General features: G+C 61.6%; 1 protein-coding gene across 1 annotated transcript in view; it reads right to left on the bottom strand.

The window, feature by feature from the left end:
- SEMA4B (semaphorin 4B) overlaps nucleotides 1-16,916 on the bottom strand; it is a 36,689-nt gene that overhangs the window by 5,096 nt on the left and 14,677 nt on the right. Inside the window, exons 3-9 of the mRNA XM_075133276.1 lie at nucleotides 3,919-4,079; nucleotides 3,283-3,345; nucleotides 2,359-2,457; nucleotides 1,710-1,806; nucleotides 1,159-1,275; nucleotides 611-768; nucleotides 112-293 (exon numbers count right to left, since the gene is read on the bottom strand). Of these exons, the coding sequence (XP_074989377.1) occupies nucleotides 112-293; nucleotides 611-768; nucleotides 1,159-1,275; nucleotides 1,710-1,806; nucleotides 2,359-2,457; nucleotides 3,283-3,345; nucleotides 3,919-4,079 (877 nt within the window). The remainder of the gene's footprint in view (nucleotides 1-111; nucleotides 294-610; nucleotides 769-1,158; nucleotides 1,276-1,709; nucleotides 1,807-2,358; nucleotides 2,458-3,282; nucleotides 3,346-3,918; nucleotides 4,080-16,916) is intronic.

The raw sequence follows: 16,916 nt of genomic DNA, 5'->3' as shown, positions 1-16,916 counted from the left end.
TAACCCAGAATAACCCCTTTGCTGGGAGTGCCCCAGGGAGATGCCCTGGTCTGGGTCTGAGCGGCTCTAGCTGGAGCCAGCTGCAGGACCCTGTGCCTCGCCCGCGCTCACCACTGGGAGGTGAAGACGCCATAGAAGACCGTGTCCCTCCAGCGCTGCTCATCCGGCGTGAGCACGAACATGTCCTGCAGCACGTTGAAGGGGAACCCGTCGTCGGGCCGCGAGCACAGGAGCTGGGCCTTGAGGAATGTGGTCCACCTCCGCTGCAGCACCCGCTCCCCGCCCAGGTCCCCCTGCCAAGGAGAGAGTGGGCGTCACCCTGCGCTGCCTGGCCCCCCAGTGCTGCAGGGAGGGGCGGTTGCATCGAAGAGCGGAGCCTGGAGAAGCAGGCAAGCTGTGTGGCAGCAGATGGTGCTGCAGGCCCAGTCACACGCACGCTGGGTGGGGCCAGCAGTGACACGCACAGCCTCCCGTTGCACAGGTGTGACTACACGCATCAGTTTGCACGTGACAAACCCCCACCATGCACCCTCCCTGGCATGCGCGCCACGGCCGCCCTTCCCAGCAGGTACGCGCGACCCCCGCCCCCCGAGGACACTATGCGGCTCACCTTGCACACGCGGGCAATCCGCGACACGATGGTGTTCTCGAAGAAGTCAAACTCCTTGCCAGTCTCGCTGAAGAAGAAGTACACCTTGTCATCGTCCCCCTCAGAGTTGCCAGGCGGCAGGCTCTCCCGCAGGTAGGCTGAGCCTACGAAGGCTGGGTCTGCATCCCAAATACAGAGCCCTCAGTGCCAGCCCCCCAGGATCCCAAAGCATCCTGGAGTCTGGGCAATTGGTCGCTGCGGCTGAGACGCAGCCTCCTCTGGGGAGGAGCGTGGCAGCGATGGGAAGGAATGAAACCGAGCTTGCCTTGGGGGGCTCCCAGGCAAGCAGTGACCCAGGCCAGCCCTGCTTCGCCTAGGAGAGAGGACAGGAGGGCAGCCCAAGGTGAGAGGCAAAGTCTGAACGGGACCAGCAGCCTAAGCCCACCCCGCCCCTGCCAGGCCTGGCTGACACCTCCTCGTGCTCCTGGAGCTTGTCTGGGCTGCCTGTTGCTCGCCCCTGACCGGGTGGGCCTGGGATCAGGCCCTGCCCTGCCCCAGCAGCCCCGCACCGTGCAGCCAGTGGAGGGAGTTCTCGGTCTTGAGGGAGATGCGGCTCTCCTGGCTCCGGTAGATGGTCGGCTCCTTGCCCTGGAAGTCACTGACGGTCCCAGCGTAGAGCTCACCATCTGCCGGGGAAAGACAGACCCACGGGCATAAGGAGGGACCAGTTCCTCCCTCCCCACTGCTGGCACTGGGTCCAGAGCAGATCCAGCTGCCATCTCCCCTCATTCGGGGCAGCTGCGCCAGGTGGGTGCTCCTGTGTGGGCCGGCTTTGTGCCAGGTCTATCCCACAGCTGCCGTCCAGCCAAAGGTGCGTATCGATCCGGCCAGGAGGGGACAGAGAGCAGCATCAGCCAGGAGCCTAGGCACCTCCTATGGCCCAGCCTGGCAGCTGTGGGAGTGGGCACCATGCGTCCCTCCGCCAGGGGGCCAGCATCACCCCACTGGCTCCATCTCCACATCAGCTGGCTGTTCCTCACCCACGGGCTGGGCCACGGGGTACACAGCCGTTCCCCCCACCCCTATCCCCACCCCAGGGGAGGTACCAGCCCCTCCTTACCGACCATGATGGCCGTGGATTTGTATTCAGGGTCGAAGGGGCAGCGGCCTTTCCCATCCTCCAGCAGCTCCCTTGCCTGGCTGAAGTTCTGCACGTTCTGCAGAGGAGACGATGCTCTGAGCGGGAAGAGTCAGGCAGGGGCGTGGGGAGGGCAGGAGCCAGGGGAAGGGAGGTGGGGTGTCTCCTGCCCTTTCCTTATGCCCCCAGGGTATGTCACTGGCCAGGTTACTGAGTCTGTCCAAGTCCCTCCGGCTGCCCCATCACACCCCAGGGCCCTCGCCACAGCCCTGCCAGGCTCAGAGCTGGGCCTGGAGTCCCGCCAAGGAGAACTGGGTGCAGGAGGGATGCTGGGGAGGGATCGGCTCTGGGGCCCACATGCTGACCCCTAACTCTGCTCCTGGCCTGAGGCTGGCTCAGCTCTTCCCTCGGGCAGCAGAGCGTCGCCCAGCACGGGGCGGGAGGGGGAATAGGGAGCGCTGTCCCTGGAGAGACAGGGACTTGTGCTGCCTCACAGCCCAGTCACGGGTGCAGGGAGAGCCCCGCAAGCCAGTGCTCCCTGGGGCGCAGTGGGGCAGCGGAGCTGGGGCGGGGCCGGGCAGAGCTTGCACGGAGAGGCCCCGCAGGGCAGGGCGCCCTCCGCAGCACTCACGAGGTAGGTGCACACGGGGCTGAAGGCACCGGTCCCGCAGGCGTATAGGTGGGTGCTGTTCAGCTGCAGCAGGATCTTGATGTAGTTGTGACAGTCCCTCTGCAGGGAAGGCGAGAGGCACCTGCTCAGTCTGCCCCGCCCCGGGGCTCGCTCCTCCCCAGACACAGCCCCCGCAGGCCCCGCCAGCCCACAGGAGTCAGCCTCCGCAGCCCTGCTGCACCCGGCTTCCAGGCCCCGCAGGGAAGAGCAGCCCCGGCTCCCCGGGAGCCCAGCGGGATCTAGGGATGCGGATGGAGTGGCTAGGGCCGGATGAGCACCGGCCCCCATGGGACAGGCCAGGAGCCCGGGCCTCAGTTTCACCTCTTCCCCAAGAGACAGCACCGCCAGCAGCACAGCGCCCCCTAGTGCCACCCTGGGGCAACGGGGCCAGCACTGGCTGTCAGGGGAGAGCGCCCCCTACTGCCCCCACCTGCACCACAGAGTCCCTAGCACCACCCTCGGGCAATGGGCAAACACTGCCTGGAGAGCGCCCCCTGCTGTCCCCACCCCCACCCCACAGCACAGCACCCCCTAGCGCTGCCCTGGGACCAACACTGACAGACAGCCCCCGCTGAGCCTCTGCCCCACAGCACTGGACCTGTGGATCCGTAACAGGACCTCTGCCCCACAGCACCCCCTAGGGGCCGGCATCCAGACAGCGCTATGACAAGGGCTGGCTGCAGGCCCCATTCTGGCTTTCATTGCCCCACTGAGCACCTTCAGTTCAAGGCCTCTCCCCAGCAATGGGCCCGTCTCCCCAGTCCTGGGGCTGCTGTCCCATCCCCATGGTCTCTTGGCACAGGCAGGCTGGCAGCGCGCTGTTCCCCAGAGGGCTCAGGCCGGGGAGCTGGGGGGCAGTGCACTGACGGCCTGGGCAGCACTCACCTGGGGGTCCTTGCCCTTGAATGCACACTGCTTCTTCCTCTCCTTGTCCGCGCTCCAGGGCAGCTGTGGGCGAGGGGGATGGTTATCAGGAGAGCCCTCCCTGGTAGTGCCCCCCGCTAGCAGCCGGCATGGCCCTTCCCCTGGCCACAGGCCCACAGCTGCCGCGGGGCATCCCACTGCCGGCCACGCTGGAAAACGCTGACTGGCCATGGGAGCAGCTGCCACCCCCGAGGCTCCGAGCCCAGAAGTGACAAGGAAACACCCCGCTCCGCCCAGGCCCGGTGAGCCAGCAGGGCGTGGGGTGCGTGAAAGCCAGCACCCTGCTCCTCCGAGAGGGCCTGGCTTTGTGCTGAATTTATCAGCCCCAGCTTGCTGTCCTGCCGGCTCCCAGAACAGGCAGCCACTTGCAGGGCTCGGGAGAGAAGCTGGGAGCGCCAGGGAAGGAATCTCACGGGGGCCTGCGCCAGGCCCATCCCCAGTGCTTGCCCCTGCCCGCCCTTACGTGGGCCAGCCAGTGGGCTCCTTCCGCCCCAGGGGCTGGTCTAGCTGCCCTCGCTGCTGTCCAGTCACCCCTGCAATGGCGGACCCTTCTCCCGGCCGCTGCCTTGCGCGTGTGGGCCAGGCCAGGCGACTTACGAGCTGGTGCTGCGGGCCAGGCTGGAAGTGGCTGGTGTTGAGGGCGAAGAGGAACTCGCGCGCCCCCACATACAAGGTTGCCCCGTCCGGGCTCAGCAGCAGGGTTGTGTAGTTGGTGACTCCATCCTTCTCAAACCACCAAACGGGTCTCTCGGAGGAGCCTGGGGAAAGCCAGCAACACGCCCATCAGTGCCTCCAGGGCTCCATGCTTAGAGCCTGGGGCAGAGAGCCAGACCCACCCCTGGGCATCCCAGCACCCCCAAGGCACAGCCTGATCCCCAGCTGTGGCACTGGGCAGCCCCCAACTCTCCAGAATCCGCACGCGGGCACTGCCCGCTGCTCCCCCAGCAGGGGTGGCTCCTCCCTCCTGGTACAAATGGCAGGGGTACGTTAGTGCTCACGAAATGTGGACTTACCCTACAAACTCTGCTGCTGCCCATCATTCCCAACCTGCAGCCCCTGCTAGCCCAGCCCTGGGTTCCCCCCAGTTCTTGGAGCCCCTGAGGGCTCACAAGGACCCTGTGGCAATTTCGTGACAAGAAGCTGGCTAGGGCCTTTGACAGAATGGGACTTTTCTGTAATATTCTGTATGAACATTGTGTGTGCCTCAGTTTCCTCTATATGCTGCATCAACTAGCTAGCTGGAACAGGTTGTTCATTCTCTGCAGAGAGCCAGGTGTGACTGATCTAGCTGTCTGCGGTAACGGCCACTCCAATTGCCCGCACATTTGGTACCTAGCACCTAATGACCATGGATGGCCCACGCACACACACCTCTCCCCGCTCTGCAAGAAGCCAGCCAGGTTCGCCTGGGAACAAGAACAAGGACCGAGAGGGGCCAGGCAGGGGCCTGCTGGAAGCTGGAGTCTCCTGAACTGGGACTCAGGGCAGCCCAAGAGGGACCAGGCTGTAACTCTGTTCTCTGTGCTACCCCAGGCCTGTCTGTGCTGTGTGCAGCTAAACCCGGCTGCTTCTCCACTGCCCGCTGAGAGCTGCTGCAGATGCGGACGCAGGGGGGCTGGCTCACTGAGGGGGTCTCCCAGGCCTGTTCCAGAGCACTGGACCTGTGGATCGGTAACAGGACCTCTGGGTGGAAGAAGACCCCTTTGCCTTGGTTTCCCGTTTGACTGGATTTTTTCCCCTCCCAGGCTGTCCCCGGGCGATGCTGTGGAACTGCTCCCTGCGAAGCCAGGCAGGACTCCAGGGAAGTCTCCTCTCTGGCAGCAGCCTGTCTGCAGGACACACAGCTCACCCGGCTTCCACCTTCCTGGGTCTGACCTCGGAGCATTCAGCCTCCTCTGCCCCTCTGTGCGCTTCCCCCAGCGAGTCCGCCCAGGCGGGGTCCTGGGGAAGCCAGAGGGTCCTGCCCCCCAACTCCGCAGTCAGACGTGACTCTCAGCCAGCCAGTAACACAGAAGGTTTATTAGACGACAGGAACATGGTCTAACACAGAGCTTGTAGGTGCAGAGAACAGGATCCCTCAGCCGGGTGCATTTTGGGGGGCAGTGAGCCAGACAACCCCATCTGCCCTTCACTCCATGTCCCCAGCCAGCCCCAAACTGAAACTCTCTCCAGCCCCTCCTCCTCTGGGCTTTGTCCCTTTCCCGGGCCAGGAGGTCACTGGATTCCTTTGTTCTCTAACCCTTTAGCTCTCACCTTGCAGGGGGGAAGGGTCAGACCATCAGTTGCCAGGAAACAGGGTGTTGGCCATTCTCTGTGTCCACACACCTGCCCTCTAGGGCTCTGCAATGATCATACACCCTTACCCCACCCCCTAGATACTTAAGAACTGCATAGGGGAAACTGAGGCACCCCCACACTATTCAGAGGAAGCATTAAGAACAGTCCCACTTTGCCACACCAAGCCACACAGTTGAGCCTGGGGGGCACCCCAGAGGTCACTGCCTTGTGTTTTCTGGTGGTTCTTGGCCTGCTGGTCTCTGCCATGTGCTGCCCCCAGGCATGCTCCAGGGGCTTCCTTTGCCTTGTGACGATTAATTCAAACCCACCTCCTGGCTGCCAAGCAGGCCCTTCAACCTGGCAGAGACCTGGGGTGCCTGGAGAGCGTGACCCCCAGGAGCTGCATGGCTGGCTCATCGGTCACCAGCCTGGGGCCCAGTTCCACAGGCATTGCCCAGGGAAGTCAGTGTGTGGGAGAAGTCTGGGGCTGCACCTGGCAGCCCCTCCTGGGTCTGTGCTGGATTCTCCTGGGAGATTTGTGGCAGCCTGGATTCCTAGCCATAGCCGTGGGCCCCAACCCACCTGCAGACGGGAGAGCGGCTCTTCATATTGAAACCTCCTCCCCTATGAGCGCCCGTCCAGTGGCAACCCATGGGGTGGGGTCGGGGGGTAGGACCCAGCTCCCTAACTCCATTCCCTACAGAGAATCAGACCTGGCAGCCAGACCCCTGCCATTTGGGCCCACTGATCTACTGCCTTGGCGGAATACAAGGGTAGCTGCTCCTGCTGCACTTCTGGACTTGGGGGCCACCCAGCCCCATAGCACAGCTATCCACTCCCTGCACCAAGCCCCACTGCTCGAGTGGACTCCAGGCCCAGGGGTTCAGGCAAAGCAGGTGGTCTCCATTTAGACTGCCCAGCTGGGGATCTGGAGAGGACGTGGGATGGACCCAGCCCGAGCTGGCTGCCAGATCCAGGGTGTTGCATGCCCCGGGGAGAAGCAGCAACCACATGTGCTCCCCATATGGATCATGGGACCAGGAGACTGCCTGGCTCCAGGGAGAGCCAACTTTGACTTCTCCCGCTCTAGATGCACAGCTGAAAGCGGTGCTGTGGCCATGTGGGTGGGGGGTGACAGGTCTCTTCCTCCTCCCTTGACTGCCCTGGAGCCCATTGAGGGGTGGGGCGCGGATTGTCAGCAGGATCAGTGCAATGCCGGGACACCTGTGTAGCCAGGCGCCGTGCTGACTGAGTGCCCTGAGGGGCTGTGGGCTTTGGAAATAACAGCCCTCCCTGAGAACCCAGGCCGGCTGCAAGAAGCGGAAGCAGAGCCAGGGTTTTGCGCCAATGGGGCCCTGCGCCAGCTCAGCCTTTCTGCCATGAGCTGAGATGTCCCAGTGCCCCAGCAATCCCCTGCCGTGAGTCCCTGCCTGGGAAGGGCTCAGGGGAGAGGCTGGGCCAAGCCCCTGGGCCAAGCAGAGGCAGGTTCCTGGGCAGGGCATGTGCCCAAGGCCACGGCGGTGTGAGGGGTTCCGGCTCTGGGACAACAGGGACAGTGCACAGGGAAGGCTGGGGGACTCCTCACAGAGCTTCAGCCCGGGCTCTCACCATCTGCCCTGACCCCTGCTGGCCTCCCCAGCACCCCTCCGCCCCTCCTGAGGAGGGGGTGCCCCTGAACAGCTGTGCCTGCGGCAGCAGGGAGGAGCTGGGGGCAGTGCTGTGAGGAGGGAATCTGAGGCAGTGGAGTGGAAGGGGGGAGACTTTCCTCCCATGTCCCTGCTCCATCTTGCCAGCAGCCGTTTTTGCTGCCCCAGCCTCCCACAGTGAGTGGGGTGGGTGGGTAGGAGCAAGGGGGCCTGGCACAGGGTCAGCAGCAGGGAGCAGACAGGTGCTGCTCTGGGGCTGCCAGGGCACCTGCCCCATGACCCACCGCCCATGCAGCATGGCGCCGGGCACAGCTCCCTCTGCCTTCCCCACCCAGGCCACGACTCCTAGACCCAGCAGCCCTCAGGGGACCAGGCAGGCCACGTCGCCCACATGCTACGGCTCTGTCCTCGGGCCTCGCCTCCTGGGTGCTGTCGCAGGGAAGCTCCCGGCGCCCCCATGCCGCAAGGCCCAGCCCCAGTGCCCCAACAATGACCCCCATGCCAAGCCTGGGGAGCCTCTGCCCAGGGCTTGCAGCACCATGGGCCAGCCAGACCATCCCCCACACGGTGAAGCCATCCAAGGGCAGCGCTCAGCCCAGTACGCTGGCATCACCCCTCCCCCCCCAAGGGACACCCCCTAAATAGCCCCCGACCCTGCCTCACCCAGCAGCCAGTTATCAGAGCCCCTACAAGCCCCCCTGCCCTGACACAGACAGAGCTCTGTCACTGCAACGTGCCCCCTCGCCAGCCACCGACCCACCACCCCTCGGCAACACAATGCCACACTCACTTCCTGCCTCTGCACGAACACAACCACCAACCTGCCTGCCCTCTGCACCCCCACCCATCCTGCCGCCCTCTGAATGCCCCACACAGCTCGGGGCGGCCCAAGGGCTCTCTCTATCTGCCACCCTGAGACCTCCTTATGTCGCTCAGCACGGCCGGAGAGCGCCCAGTGCTCAGCCAGGCGTGAACAATTCCCGGCTCACTAACCTCCCCCCCGCTGTGCCCAGCCAGGCGTGAACAATTCCCAGCTCCCTAACCCCCCCAGCTGTGCCCAGCCAGGCGTGAACAATTCCCAGCTCACTAACCACTGCCCCCCCCAGCTGTGCCCAGCCAGGTGTGAACAATTCCCAGCTCACTAACCCCCCCCCCGCTGTGCCCAGCCAGGCGTGAACATTTCCCAGCTCACTAACCACCCCCCGCTGTGCCCAGCCAGGCGTGAACATTTCCCAGCTCACTAACCCCGCCCCCCCCGCTGTGCCCAGCCAGGCGTGAACAATTCCCAGCTCACTAACCCCCCCCAGCTGTGCCCAGCCAGGCATGAAAAATTCCCAGCACACTAACCCCTGCCCCACCCTGCTGTGCCCAGCCAGGTGTGAACAATTCCCGGCTCACAAACCCCCCACCAGTGCCCAGCCAAGTGTGAACAATTCCCGGCTCACTAACCCCCCCCCCCCGCTGTGCCCAGCCAGGTGTGAACAATTCCCGGCTCACAAAACCCCCACCAGTGCCCAGCAAAGTGTGAACAATTCCCGGCTCACTAACCCCCCCCCCGGCAGTGCCCAGCCAGGCGTGAACAATTCCCAGCTCAATAACCCCCCCCCCCGCTGTGCCCAGCCAGGCGTGAACAATTCACGGCTCACAAACCCTCCGCCAGTGCTCAGCCAGGTGTGAACAATTCCCAACTCACTAACCCCCCTGCTGTGCCCAGCCAGGCATTAACAATTCCCAGCTCACTAACCCGCCCCCCCAGCTGTGCCCAGGCAGGTGTGAACAATTCCCAGCTCACTAACCCCCCCAGCTGTGCCCAGCCAGGCGTGAACAATTCCTGGCTCACTAACCCCCCACCAGTGCCTGGCCAGGTGTTAACAATTCCCAGCTCACTAACCCCCCCCCCGCAGTGCCCAGCCAGGCGTGAACCATTCCAACTCACTAACCCCCCTCAGCTGTGCCCAGCCAGGCGTGAACAATTCCCAGCTCACTAACACCCCCTGCTGTGCCCAGCCAGGCGTGAAGAATTCCCAGCTCTCTAACCCCCCCAGCTGTTCCCAACCAGGCGTGAACAATTCCCGGCTCACAAACCCTCCACCAGTGCCCAGCCAGGTGTGAACAATTCCCAACTCACTAAGCCCCCCCCACTGTGCCCAGCCAGGTGTGAACAATTTCCAGCTCACTAACCCCCCCAGCTGTTCCCAACCAGGCGTGAACAATTCCCAGCTCACTAACACCCCCTGCTGTGCCCAGCCAGGCGTGAACAATTCCCAGCTCACTAACCACTGCCCCCCCAGTTGTGCCCAGCCAGGCGTGAACAATTCCTGGCTCACTAACCCCCCACCAGTGCCCAGCCAGGTGTGAACAATTCCCAGCTCACTACCCCCCCCCCGCTGTGCCCAGCCAGGCGTGAACAATTCCCAGCTCACTAACACCCCCTGCTGTGCCCAGCCAGGCATGAACCATTCCCAGCTCACTAACCCCCCCCCCCCGCAGTGCCCAGCCAGGTGTGAAAAATTCCCAGCTCACTAAACACCCCCGCTGTGCACAGCCAGGCGTGAACAATTCCCAGCTCACTAACCCCCCCCCCCCGCAGTGCCCAGCCAGGCGTGAACAATTCCCGGCTCACAAACCCCCCACCAGTGCCCAGCCAAGTGTGAACAATTCCCGGCTCACTAAATCCCTCCCTGCTGTGCCCAGCCAGGTGTGAACAATTCCCAGCTCACAAACCCCCCACCAGTGCCCAGCCAAGTGTGAACAATTCCCAGCTCACTAACCCCCCCCCGCTGTGCCCAGGCAGGCGTGAACAATTCCCAGCTCACTATCCCCCCCCAGCTGTGCCCAGCCAGGCGTGAACAATTCCCAGCTCACTAACCACTGCCCCCCCACCTGTGCCCAGCCAGGCGTGAACAATTCCCAGCTCAATAACGCCCCCCCCGCTGTGCCCAGCCAGGCGTGAAGAATTCACGGCTCACAAACCCTCCGCCAGTGCCCAGCCAGGTGTGAACAATTCCCAACTCACTAACCCCCCCGCTGTGCCCAGCCAGGCGTGAACAATTCCCAGCTCAATAACACCCCCTGCTGTGCCCAGCCAGGCGTGAACAATTCCTGGCTCACAACCCCCCCCCCCCGAGTGCCCAGCCAGGCGTGAACAATTCCCAGCTCACTAACACCCCCTGCTGTGCCCAGCCAGGCGTGAACAATTCCCAGCTCACTAACCACCCCCCCCGCAGTGCCCAGCCAGGCGTGAACAATTCCCAACTCACTAACCCCCCCGCTGTGCCCAGCCAGGCGTGAACAATTCCCAGCTCACTAACCCCCCCAGCTGTGCCCAGCCAGGCGTGAACAATTCCCAGCTCACTAAACACCCCCGCTGTGCACAGCCAGGCGTGAACAATTCCCAGCTCACAACCCCCCCCCCCGCTGTGCCCAGCCAGGCGTGAACCATTCCAACTCACTAACCCCCCTCAGCTGTGCCCAGCCAGGCGTGAACAATTCCCAGCTCACTAACACCCCCTGCTGTGCCCAGCCAGGCGTGAAGAATTCCCAGCTCTCTAACCCCCCCAGCTGTTCCCAACCAGGCGTGAACAATTCCCGGCTCACAAACCCTCCACCAGTGCCCAGCCAGGTGTGAACAATTCCCAACTCACTAAGCCCCCCCCACTGTGCCCAGCCAGGTGTGAACAATTCCCAGCTCACTAACCCCCCCAGCTGTTCCCAACCAGGCGTGAACAATTCCCAGCTCACTAACACCCCCTGCTGTGCCCAGCCAGGCGTGAACAATTCCCAGCTCACTAACCACTGCCCCCCCAGTTGTGCCCAGCCAGGCGTGAACAATTCCTGGCTCACTAACCCCCCACCAGTGCCCAGCCAGGTGTGAACAATTCCCAGCTCACTACCCCCCCCCCGCTGTGCCCAGCCAGGCTTGAACAATTCCCAGCTCACTAACACCCCCTGCTGTGCCCAGCCAGGCATGAACCATTCCCAGCTCACTAACCCCCCCGCTGTGCCCAGCCAGGCGTGAACAATTCCCAGCTCAATAACCCCCCCCCCCCGCTGTGCCCAGCCAGGCGTGAACAATTCCCAGCTCACTAATCCCCCCAGCTGTGCCCAGCCAGGCCTGAACAATTCCCAGCTCACTAACCACTGCCCCCCCCCAGCTGTGCCCAGCCAGGCGTGAACAATTCCCAGCTCACTAACACCCCCTGCTGTGCCCAGCCAGGCGTGAACTATTCCCTGCTCACTAACCCCCCCAGCTGTGCCCAGCTAGGTGTGAACAATTCCCAGCTCACTAACCTGCTCCCCCCCCAGCGCCCAGCCAGGCGTGAATAATTCCCAGCTCACTAACCCCCCCCCCAGGGCCCAGCCAGGCGTGAACGATTCCCAGCCCACTACCCCCAGGCCCCCAGCTGACTGCCAGGATCCGGGGACAGGCGGGGCGCTCAAACCACACAAAGTGCTGTGCTGAGATTCACAGCGGGTCTGCTCTGCCCGCCTCAGAGACAGGGAATGGCCAGGCCCAGGTTGCAACGCTCTGGCCTGCCTAGCCGCATGGAGCAGTGCCTGGTGGGAGCTGCCCCCTGCCCAGGAGTCGATCCCCCGCCCCGCAGAGCCCCCGGCTCAGGGGCTGGAGTCTGTTTCCTCCACAGAACTGCGAAGGCTCCAGCCCCAGGCCCCAGCCATGCGCGCTGCTGCAGGCTGACGGGCTGCCCAGGGTGGGTGAGGCGGAGCGACGCCCGGCAAGGAGGGAGCCCAGCGGGACTCGGCGCCCAGGTGCAGCTGCAGGGCAGCAGCGAGGACACAGCTCAGCAGGCTGCTGGGGACCCCGCTCGCCTGGGGGCCCGACACGGACTCCCTGGCAGCCAGTGATGTGCGGAGCACCGTGCGCAGCCGGGCAGCAGAGCCCCGGGGGAAAACCATGGGCTCACCCCGCCCTGCAGTTAACTGCCTGCCTCAGCCCCAGAGCTGCCCCACAGCCAGCCCTGTGCCCCAGCTGGCAATGCCCAGCCAGGCCAGGCTGACAATTCACAGCAGAGGGGAGAAATCTCCCGACAGAAGCAGAAGCCAAAGCGACTCCATCACTGGCCACTAACTCAGTGGGGAGAAAAATAACTTTACAAATTCTGGGTCCAGGCCCCCCCAGCCCCAGTCCGGTTCTGGGGTGAATCAGGAGCAGCACCGCGGAGCCAAGCTGGTGGGAGAGGAGTGCCAGGCCCAGAGACACCCTGTGCCATGCTCTGGTTGTAGAGCGCCCGTACAATATTCTGCTGCCCTGTGAGAAGCTGCCGGTACCACAGTAAACGCAATGCTCATGGGGTGAGCACAGCTTCCTGGGCAGTGTTCCACGTTCCCTAGGGCCTCACCGACAGGAACCAATCGCCCCTTGCATACCGTGGACCCCCAGTACCTGCTCCCACAGGGCCTGTCCCATGCAGGCGGTACCCCTGCTCCCCCCACGGTGAAAGTCACCCACTGCACAAGGCCCACATCAGCCCCACATGTGACGAAGTGGGACTGTTCTTAATATTTCCTCTGAATAGTGTGGGGGTGCCTCAGTTTCCCCCGTGCAGTTCTTAAGTATCTAGGGGGTGGGGTAAGGGTGTATGATCCTTGCAGAGCCCTAGAGGGCAGGTGTGTGCAGGGGTCTGGACACAGAGAATGGCCGACACCCTGTTTCCTGGCAACTGATGGCCTGGCCCTTCCCCCCTGCAAGGTGAGAGCTAAAGGGTTGGAGAACAAAGGAATCCAGAGACCTCCTGGCCGGGGAAAGGGACAAAGCCCAGAGGAGGAGGGGCTGGAGGGAGTTTTCAGTTTGGGGCTGGCTGGGAACACGGAGTGAAGTGCAGACGTGGTTGTCTGGCTCACTGCCCCCCAAAATGGACCCAGCTGAGGGGTCCTGTTCTCTGCACCTACAAGCTCTGCGTTATACCATGTTTCTGTCATCTATACAAAAATAAACCTCTGTTTTATTGGCTGGCTGAGAGTCATGTCTGATTGTAAAGTTGGGGTGCAGGACCCTCTGGCTTCCCCAGGAGCCCGCCTGGGCAGACTTGCAGTAGGAAGCGCACAGAGGGGCAGAGGATGCTGAATGCTCCGAGGTCAGACCCAGGAAGGTGGAAGCTGTGTGAGCTGTGTGTCCTGCAGACAGGCTGCTCACAGAAAGGCGACTGCCCCAGAGTCCTGACTGGCTTCATAGGGAGCAATTCCAGAGCATCGCCCGGGGACTCCGTGACAACTGGTGGCAGAGGTGGGATGTACTGCACCCCGTGGATGGCGCTTCCTGCAGTAAGTGACTGGGGAGCAGTAAAACGAAGGGGGATTGACGAGGACCAGGTGTGCTGAAGGCTCAGAGAGGAGCGGTTTCGGGGGGCGGTTAACCCCTGGGAGTGTGTGACCAGTGAGAAGGACTGTGCAGTAATGGGGTCCCCCTGGGGACTGCAGCGAGCGGTCTCAGGGGCGGAGGAGTCTGCAGCTCGACCCTGGCAAATAGGTGGTGACCTCGAGAAGGGCTGGCACACTAGGGGTTCTCCCTGGAAACCGTGGGGAACTGAGAGCACACAGGCCTTTGAGTCCACAACAACTTGGGAAGAGCGGAGTGATGGCCTGTCACCGTCTCCTTAAGAAGGACATTGTAACCCTGTGCAGGAAGAAAGGGTTGAGCATTGGAAAGTTCACCAAAGCACAGTTAACCGTGCAGCTGGAGGAGGATGACCGCTCTAAGGAACAGATTCCTGACCCCAACTGGGGCTATAGCAGGATCTGGGAGCAGCTGGAGCGGGAGCCAGGCATCGCCAAGACTCCTGTCCCCGACCTGACGGGGGTCTTCACGATCGGGTTCCCCATCCGGGGATCGGAGACGGATGGGATTGGAGCTGAGTCCGAGAGAGCAAGAGGACCGTGGGAGACAGCGAGAGCCCGAGAAAGAGCTGCAGAAGCAGCAGCAGCATGAACTGGCGGTGGTGGGGCGGAGAGGCCTAGGGGACCTCCCCGGGGTGAGTGGGGATAGACCCCGGGGGGCCAGTTCCACAGGGAACCTCGAGACTAAATTGCTGTGACGAAGCAGGACTGTTCTTAATGGAGATTTGAACCAGGAGGACCCTGCGGAAAAGCCCCGGTGTCTAGCTCCCTTGCTGGGTCCCAAGGCCATAGACTCAGTCAGCCAGATGGGTGGGGAGATGGACAGGCTCCCACTCCTGACCCCAACCTATATGTCTGTGTGGAGTTTCCTGGGGCCAGGCCCCTCGGACCCCCACTGGGAGCGGAAGGTGATGGTCAATGGGGAGACATTCCTGGGGTGGCGAGATCCTGGGACAGAGAGAACTGTTGTCAGGCCCTGGGTGGTGCAGCCTCAGATGCTGAGGGGCTGGGTGAGGGACGAAGCCCCTTGCCCTACCTATGTCCAAGATCCCTGTGCCAACCCAGGAGGGGTTGGGCTGGCTGGTCGTTGGGGTTCTCCAGGATACCAGCTGCGAGACCCTGTTGTGGGGCGACTGTGTCTCTTTGGGACAGGATCCAGGCCCTGCTCCTGTAACTGCCAAGGGTTTGAATTTGAATCCAGGGAACCAATCAGCGGAGTGGGAAATGGTCCGTGAAAATGCAGATGACCTGGCTGGCAGCAGGGAGGAGCGGCTAGGCTCAGGATACCTGCCTGCTTGTAACCAGACCCCTGGGGCTGGGTGGGACAGAGAGATGCTCCCTGCCCCCTTGCACACCGGAGAGGGGGCTCACGCTGGCTCTGATGCAGTGAGGAAACCAGCGAGCTCGCTGCCTACCCCCACTGGGACAGCCAGGGCAGCGCTGAGCACAGTGGGAGCTGAGAACCCAGCTGAGCGGGGGAGACACAGGCAGGGCAGGGGATCTGTCGGCAAGGTGCTTGGTAAGGAAAGTCTGGATGAGCCTAGGCAGCCTTGTGAGCTGATGGCTGTGTCTAGTCAGCAGGGTGGGATGGCGAGGAGAGCGGAAGATGAGTGTTCCTGGACCTTACCTGTTAGCTGGGTGGAGAAGTGCGACAGGGAAGGAAACGTGTCTGTGTCTGTCAGGGGTATTGACTTGCCTGTGGAGGGAGCTACCCTGATCTCCAAGCAGTTGTCTGTGACCAGCCTTGTGTGCTGGGACAAGGGGAATGAGATCCCAAGCTGTGTGTCTGGGAAAGGAGAAAGTGTGTCCAGCTCTTCTTTGTCTGTGGAGCAGACAGAGGGGGCCTTTCAGCCTGTGATAGCTGAGAATAGTGCAGTTGTCTCAGAGTTGGTTCTGGATTCAGCTAAAGCCCAAGAAGGGAATGGTCCTAAGTTTGTGTCTGCTCGGGAGAATGGCCCTGTAACTAGGTCGCATCCCGTTAGTGTCTATGCAAAATCCCAGAGACCAGACAATTCTGGTGCTTGTATTTTGCCTGTTGCTAGTGTGTGGTTGGGAAAGGGTGTAGTAACTGTGTCTAATCAGTGTGAGATCCTAGCCAGGGCACAAGGAGAGCAGAAAGGTGATTTGATTATGTTACCTACTGAGGGTGTGGAAACCTGTAGCAAGAAGGAAAAGATTCCTGAACTTGTGTGTGGCAAAGGGAAGGAGAATGCTTCTGACCTTTTATCTAGGAAGTCTGTCAGTTTGCCTGAAAGGGGATTGGGTAGGAATCTGCCGGATGGGCCAGAGGTGATTCTGGATGTAAGTGAGACCCAGAAAGAGTCTGTTGTTGTTCAGGAAAGTGTTTCTCTAGAAAGAAAAGGAGTATTTGTGGCACCTTAGAGACTAACTCCCTTTCTTTTTGCGAATACAGACTAACATGGCTATTACTCTGAAACCTGTTTCTCTCGAGCAAGCCCTAGGTGAAGAGGGTAAGGGCAGAATTTCTGTGAAGGGTGAATTGTTGCACAGAAAAGCCCTAGGGAAAGGAATCCTCATGGAGTCTTTGCAAGCAGTTTTACTGCAACTGAAGGGTGTGAAAGTGATTTAATCAAGAAAAGAACAGGAGTACTTGTGGCACCTTAGAGACTAACAAATTTATTTGAGCATAAGCTTTCGTAAGCTACAGCTCACTTCATTGGATGCATCTCTAAGGTGCCTCAAGTACTCCTTTTCTTTTTGCGAATACAGACTAACACGGCTGCTACTCTGAAACTTTATCAAGAAAGTTTCAGTTCCTAACAGCCAGAAATCTTCTGTTGTGAATGGATCCACTGACTTTCCTGTTGAAGGATCCAGTGTGGATAGCTTTGAGAAGGTCTTAGATGGGGTGAAAGCTGTTAAGAAAGTTAAACAGTCCTATAACCAAGTGGCTGTGTTTGGCCAGCTTGTTGGGGAGACAAGCTTGTTGAGAAAGGACTGTCTCCATGCTAGTTCTGTAAGTGAACAGTATGTGGCCCAGGTCAAGATGGGGGCTCTTAACCAAGAAAGCCCAAATAGCAGCCCTCCAGACTGGAGTGCTGGGAGAAGACCCGATCCCAGTTTGACCCCCAGGGGTTTTGGGGTGGCAAAAGGGCACAGGCCACATAAACCTTCCCATATGTGGTATGCAAGTGCTGTCGACCACCCCCGACCTAAGGGAGGGCGTGAAACTGGAAGGGCCTGGTGTAACTCCCACCAAGGAATGGGAGAGATGCTGGGGCATCCATGAGAACGTTGGTGGCTTCAAACTTCCCCAGGTTATCAGCTAAAGTGACCCCGCTCAGTTCGGCCTCGAAAGGA

The sequence above is a fragment of the Caretta caretta genome, chromosome 10 (genome assembly GCF_965140235.1).
Source record: "Caretta caretta isolate rCarCar2 chromosome 10, rCarCar1.hap1, whole genome shotgun sequence".
In the NCBI taxonomy this organism is placed as follows: domain Eukaryota; kingdom Metazoa; phylum Chordata; order Testudines; family Cheloniidae; genus Caretta; species Caretta caretta.
Note: the sequence above shows the minus strand (reverse complement) of the source record. Positions and strands in the feature narration are given on the sequence as shown.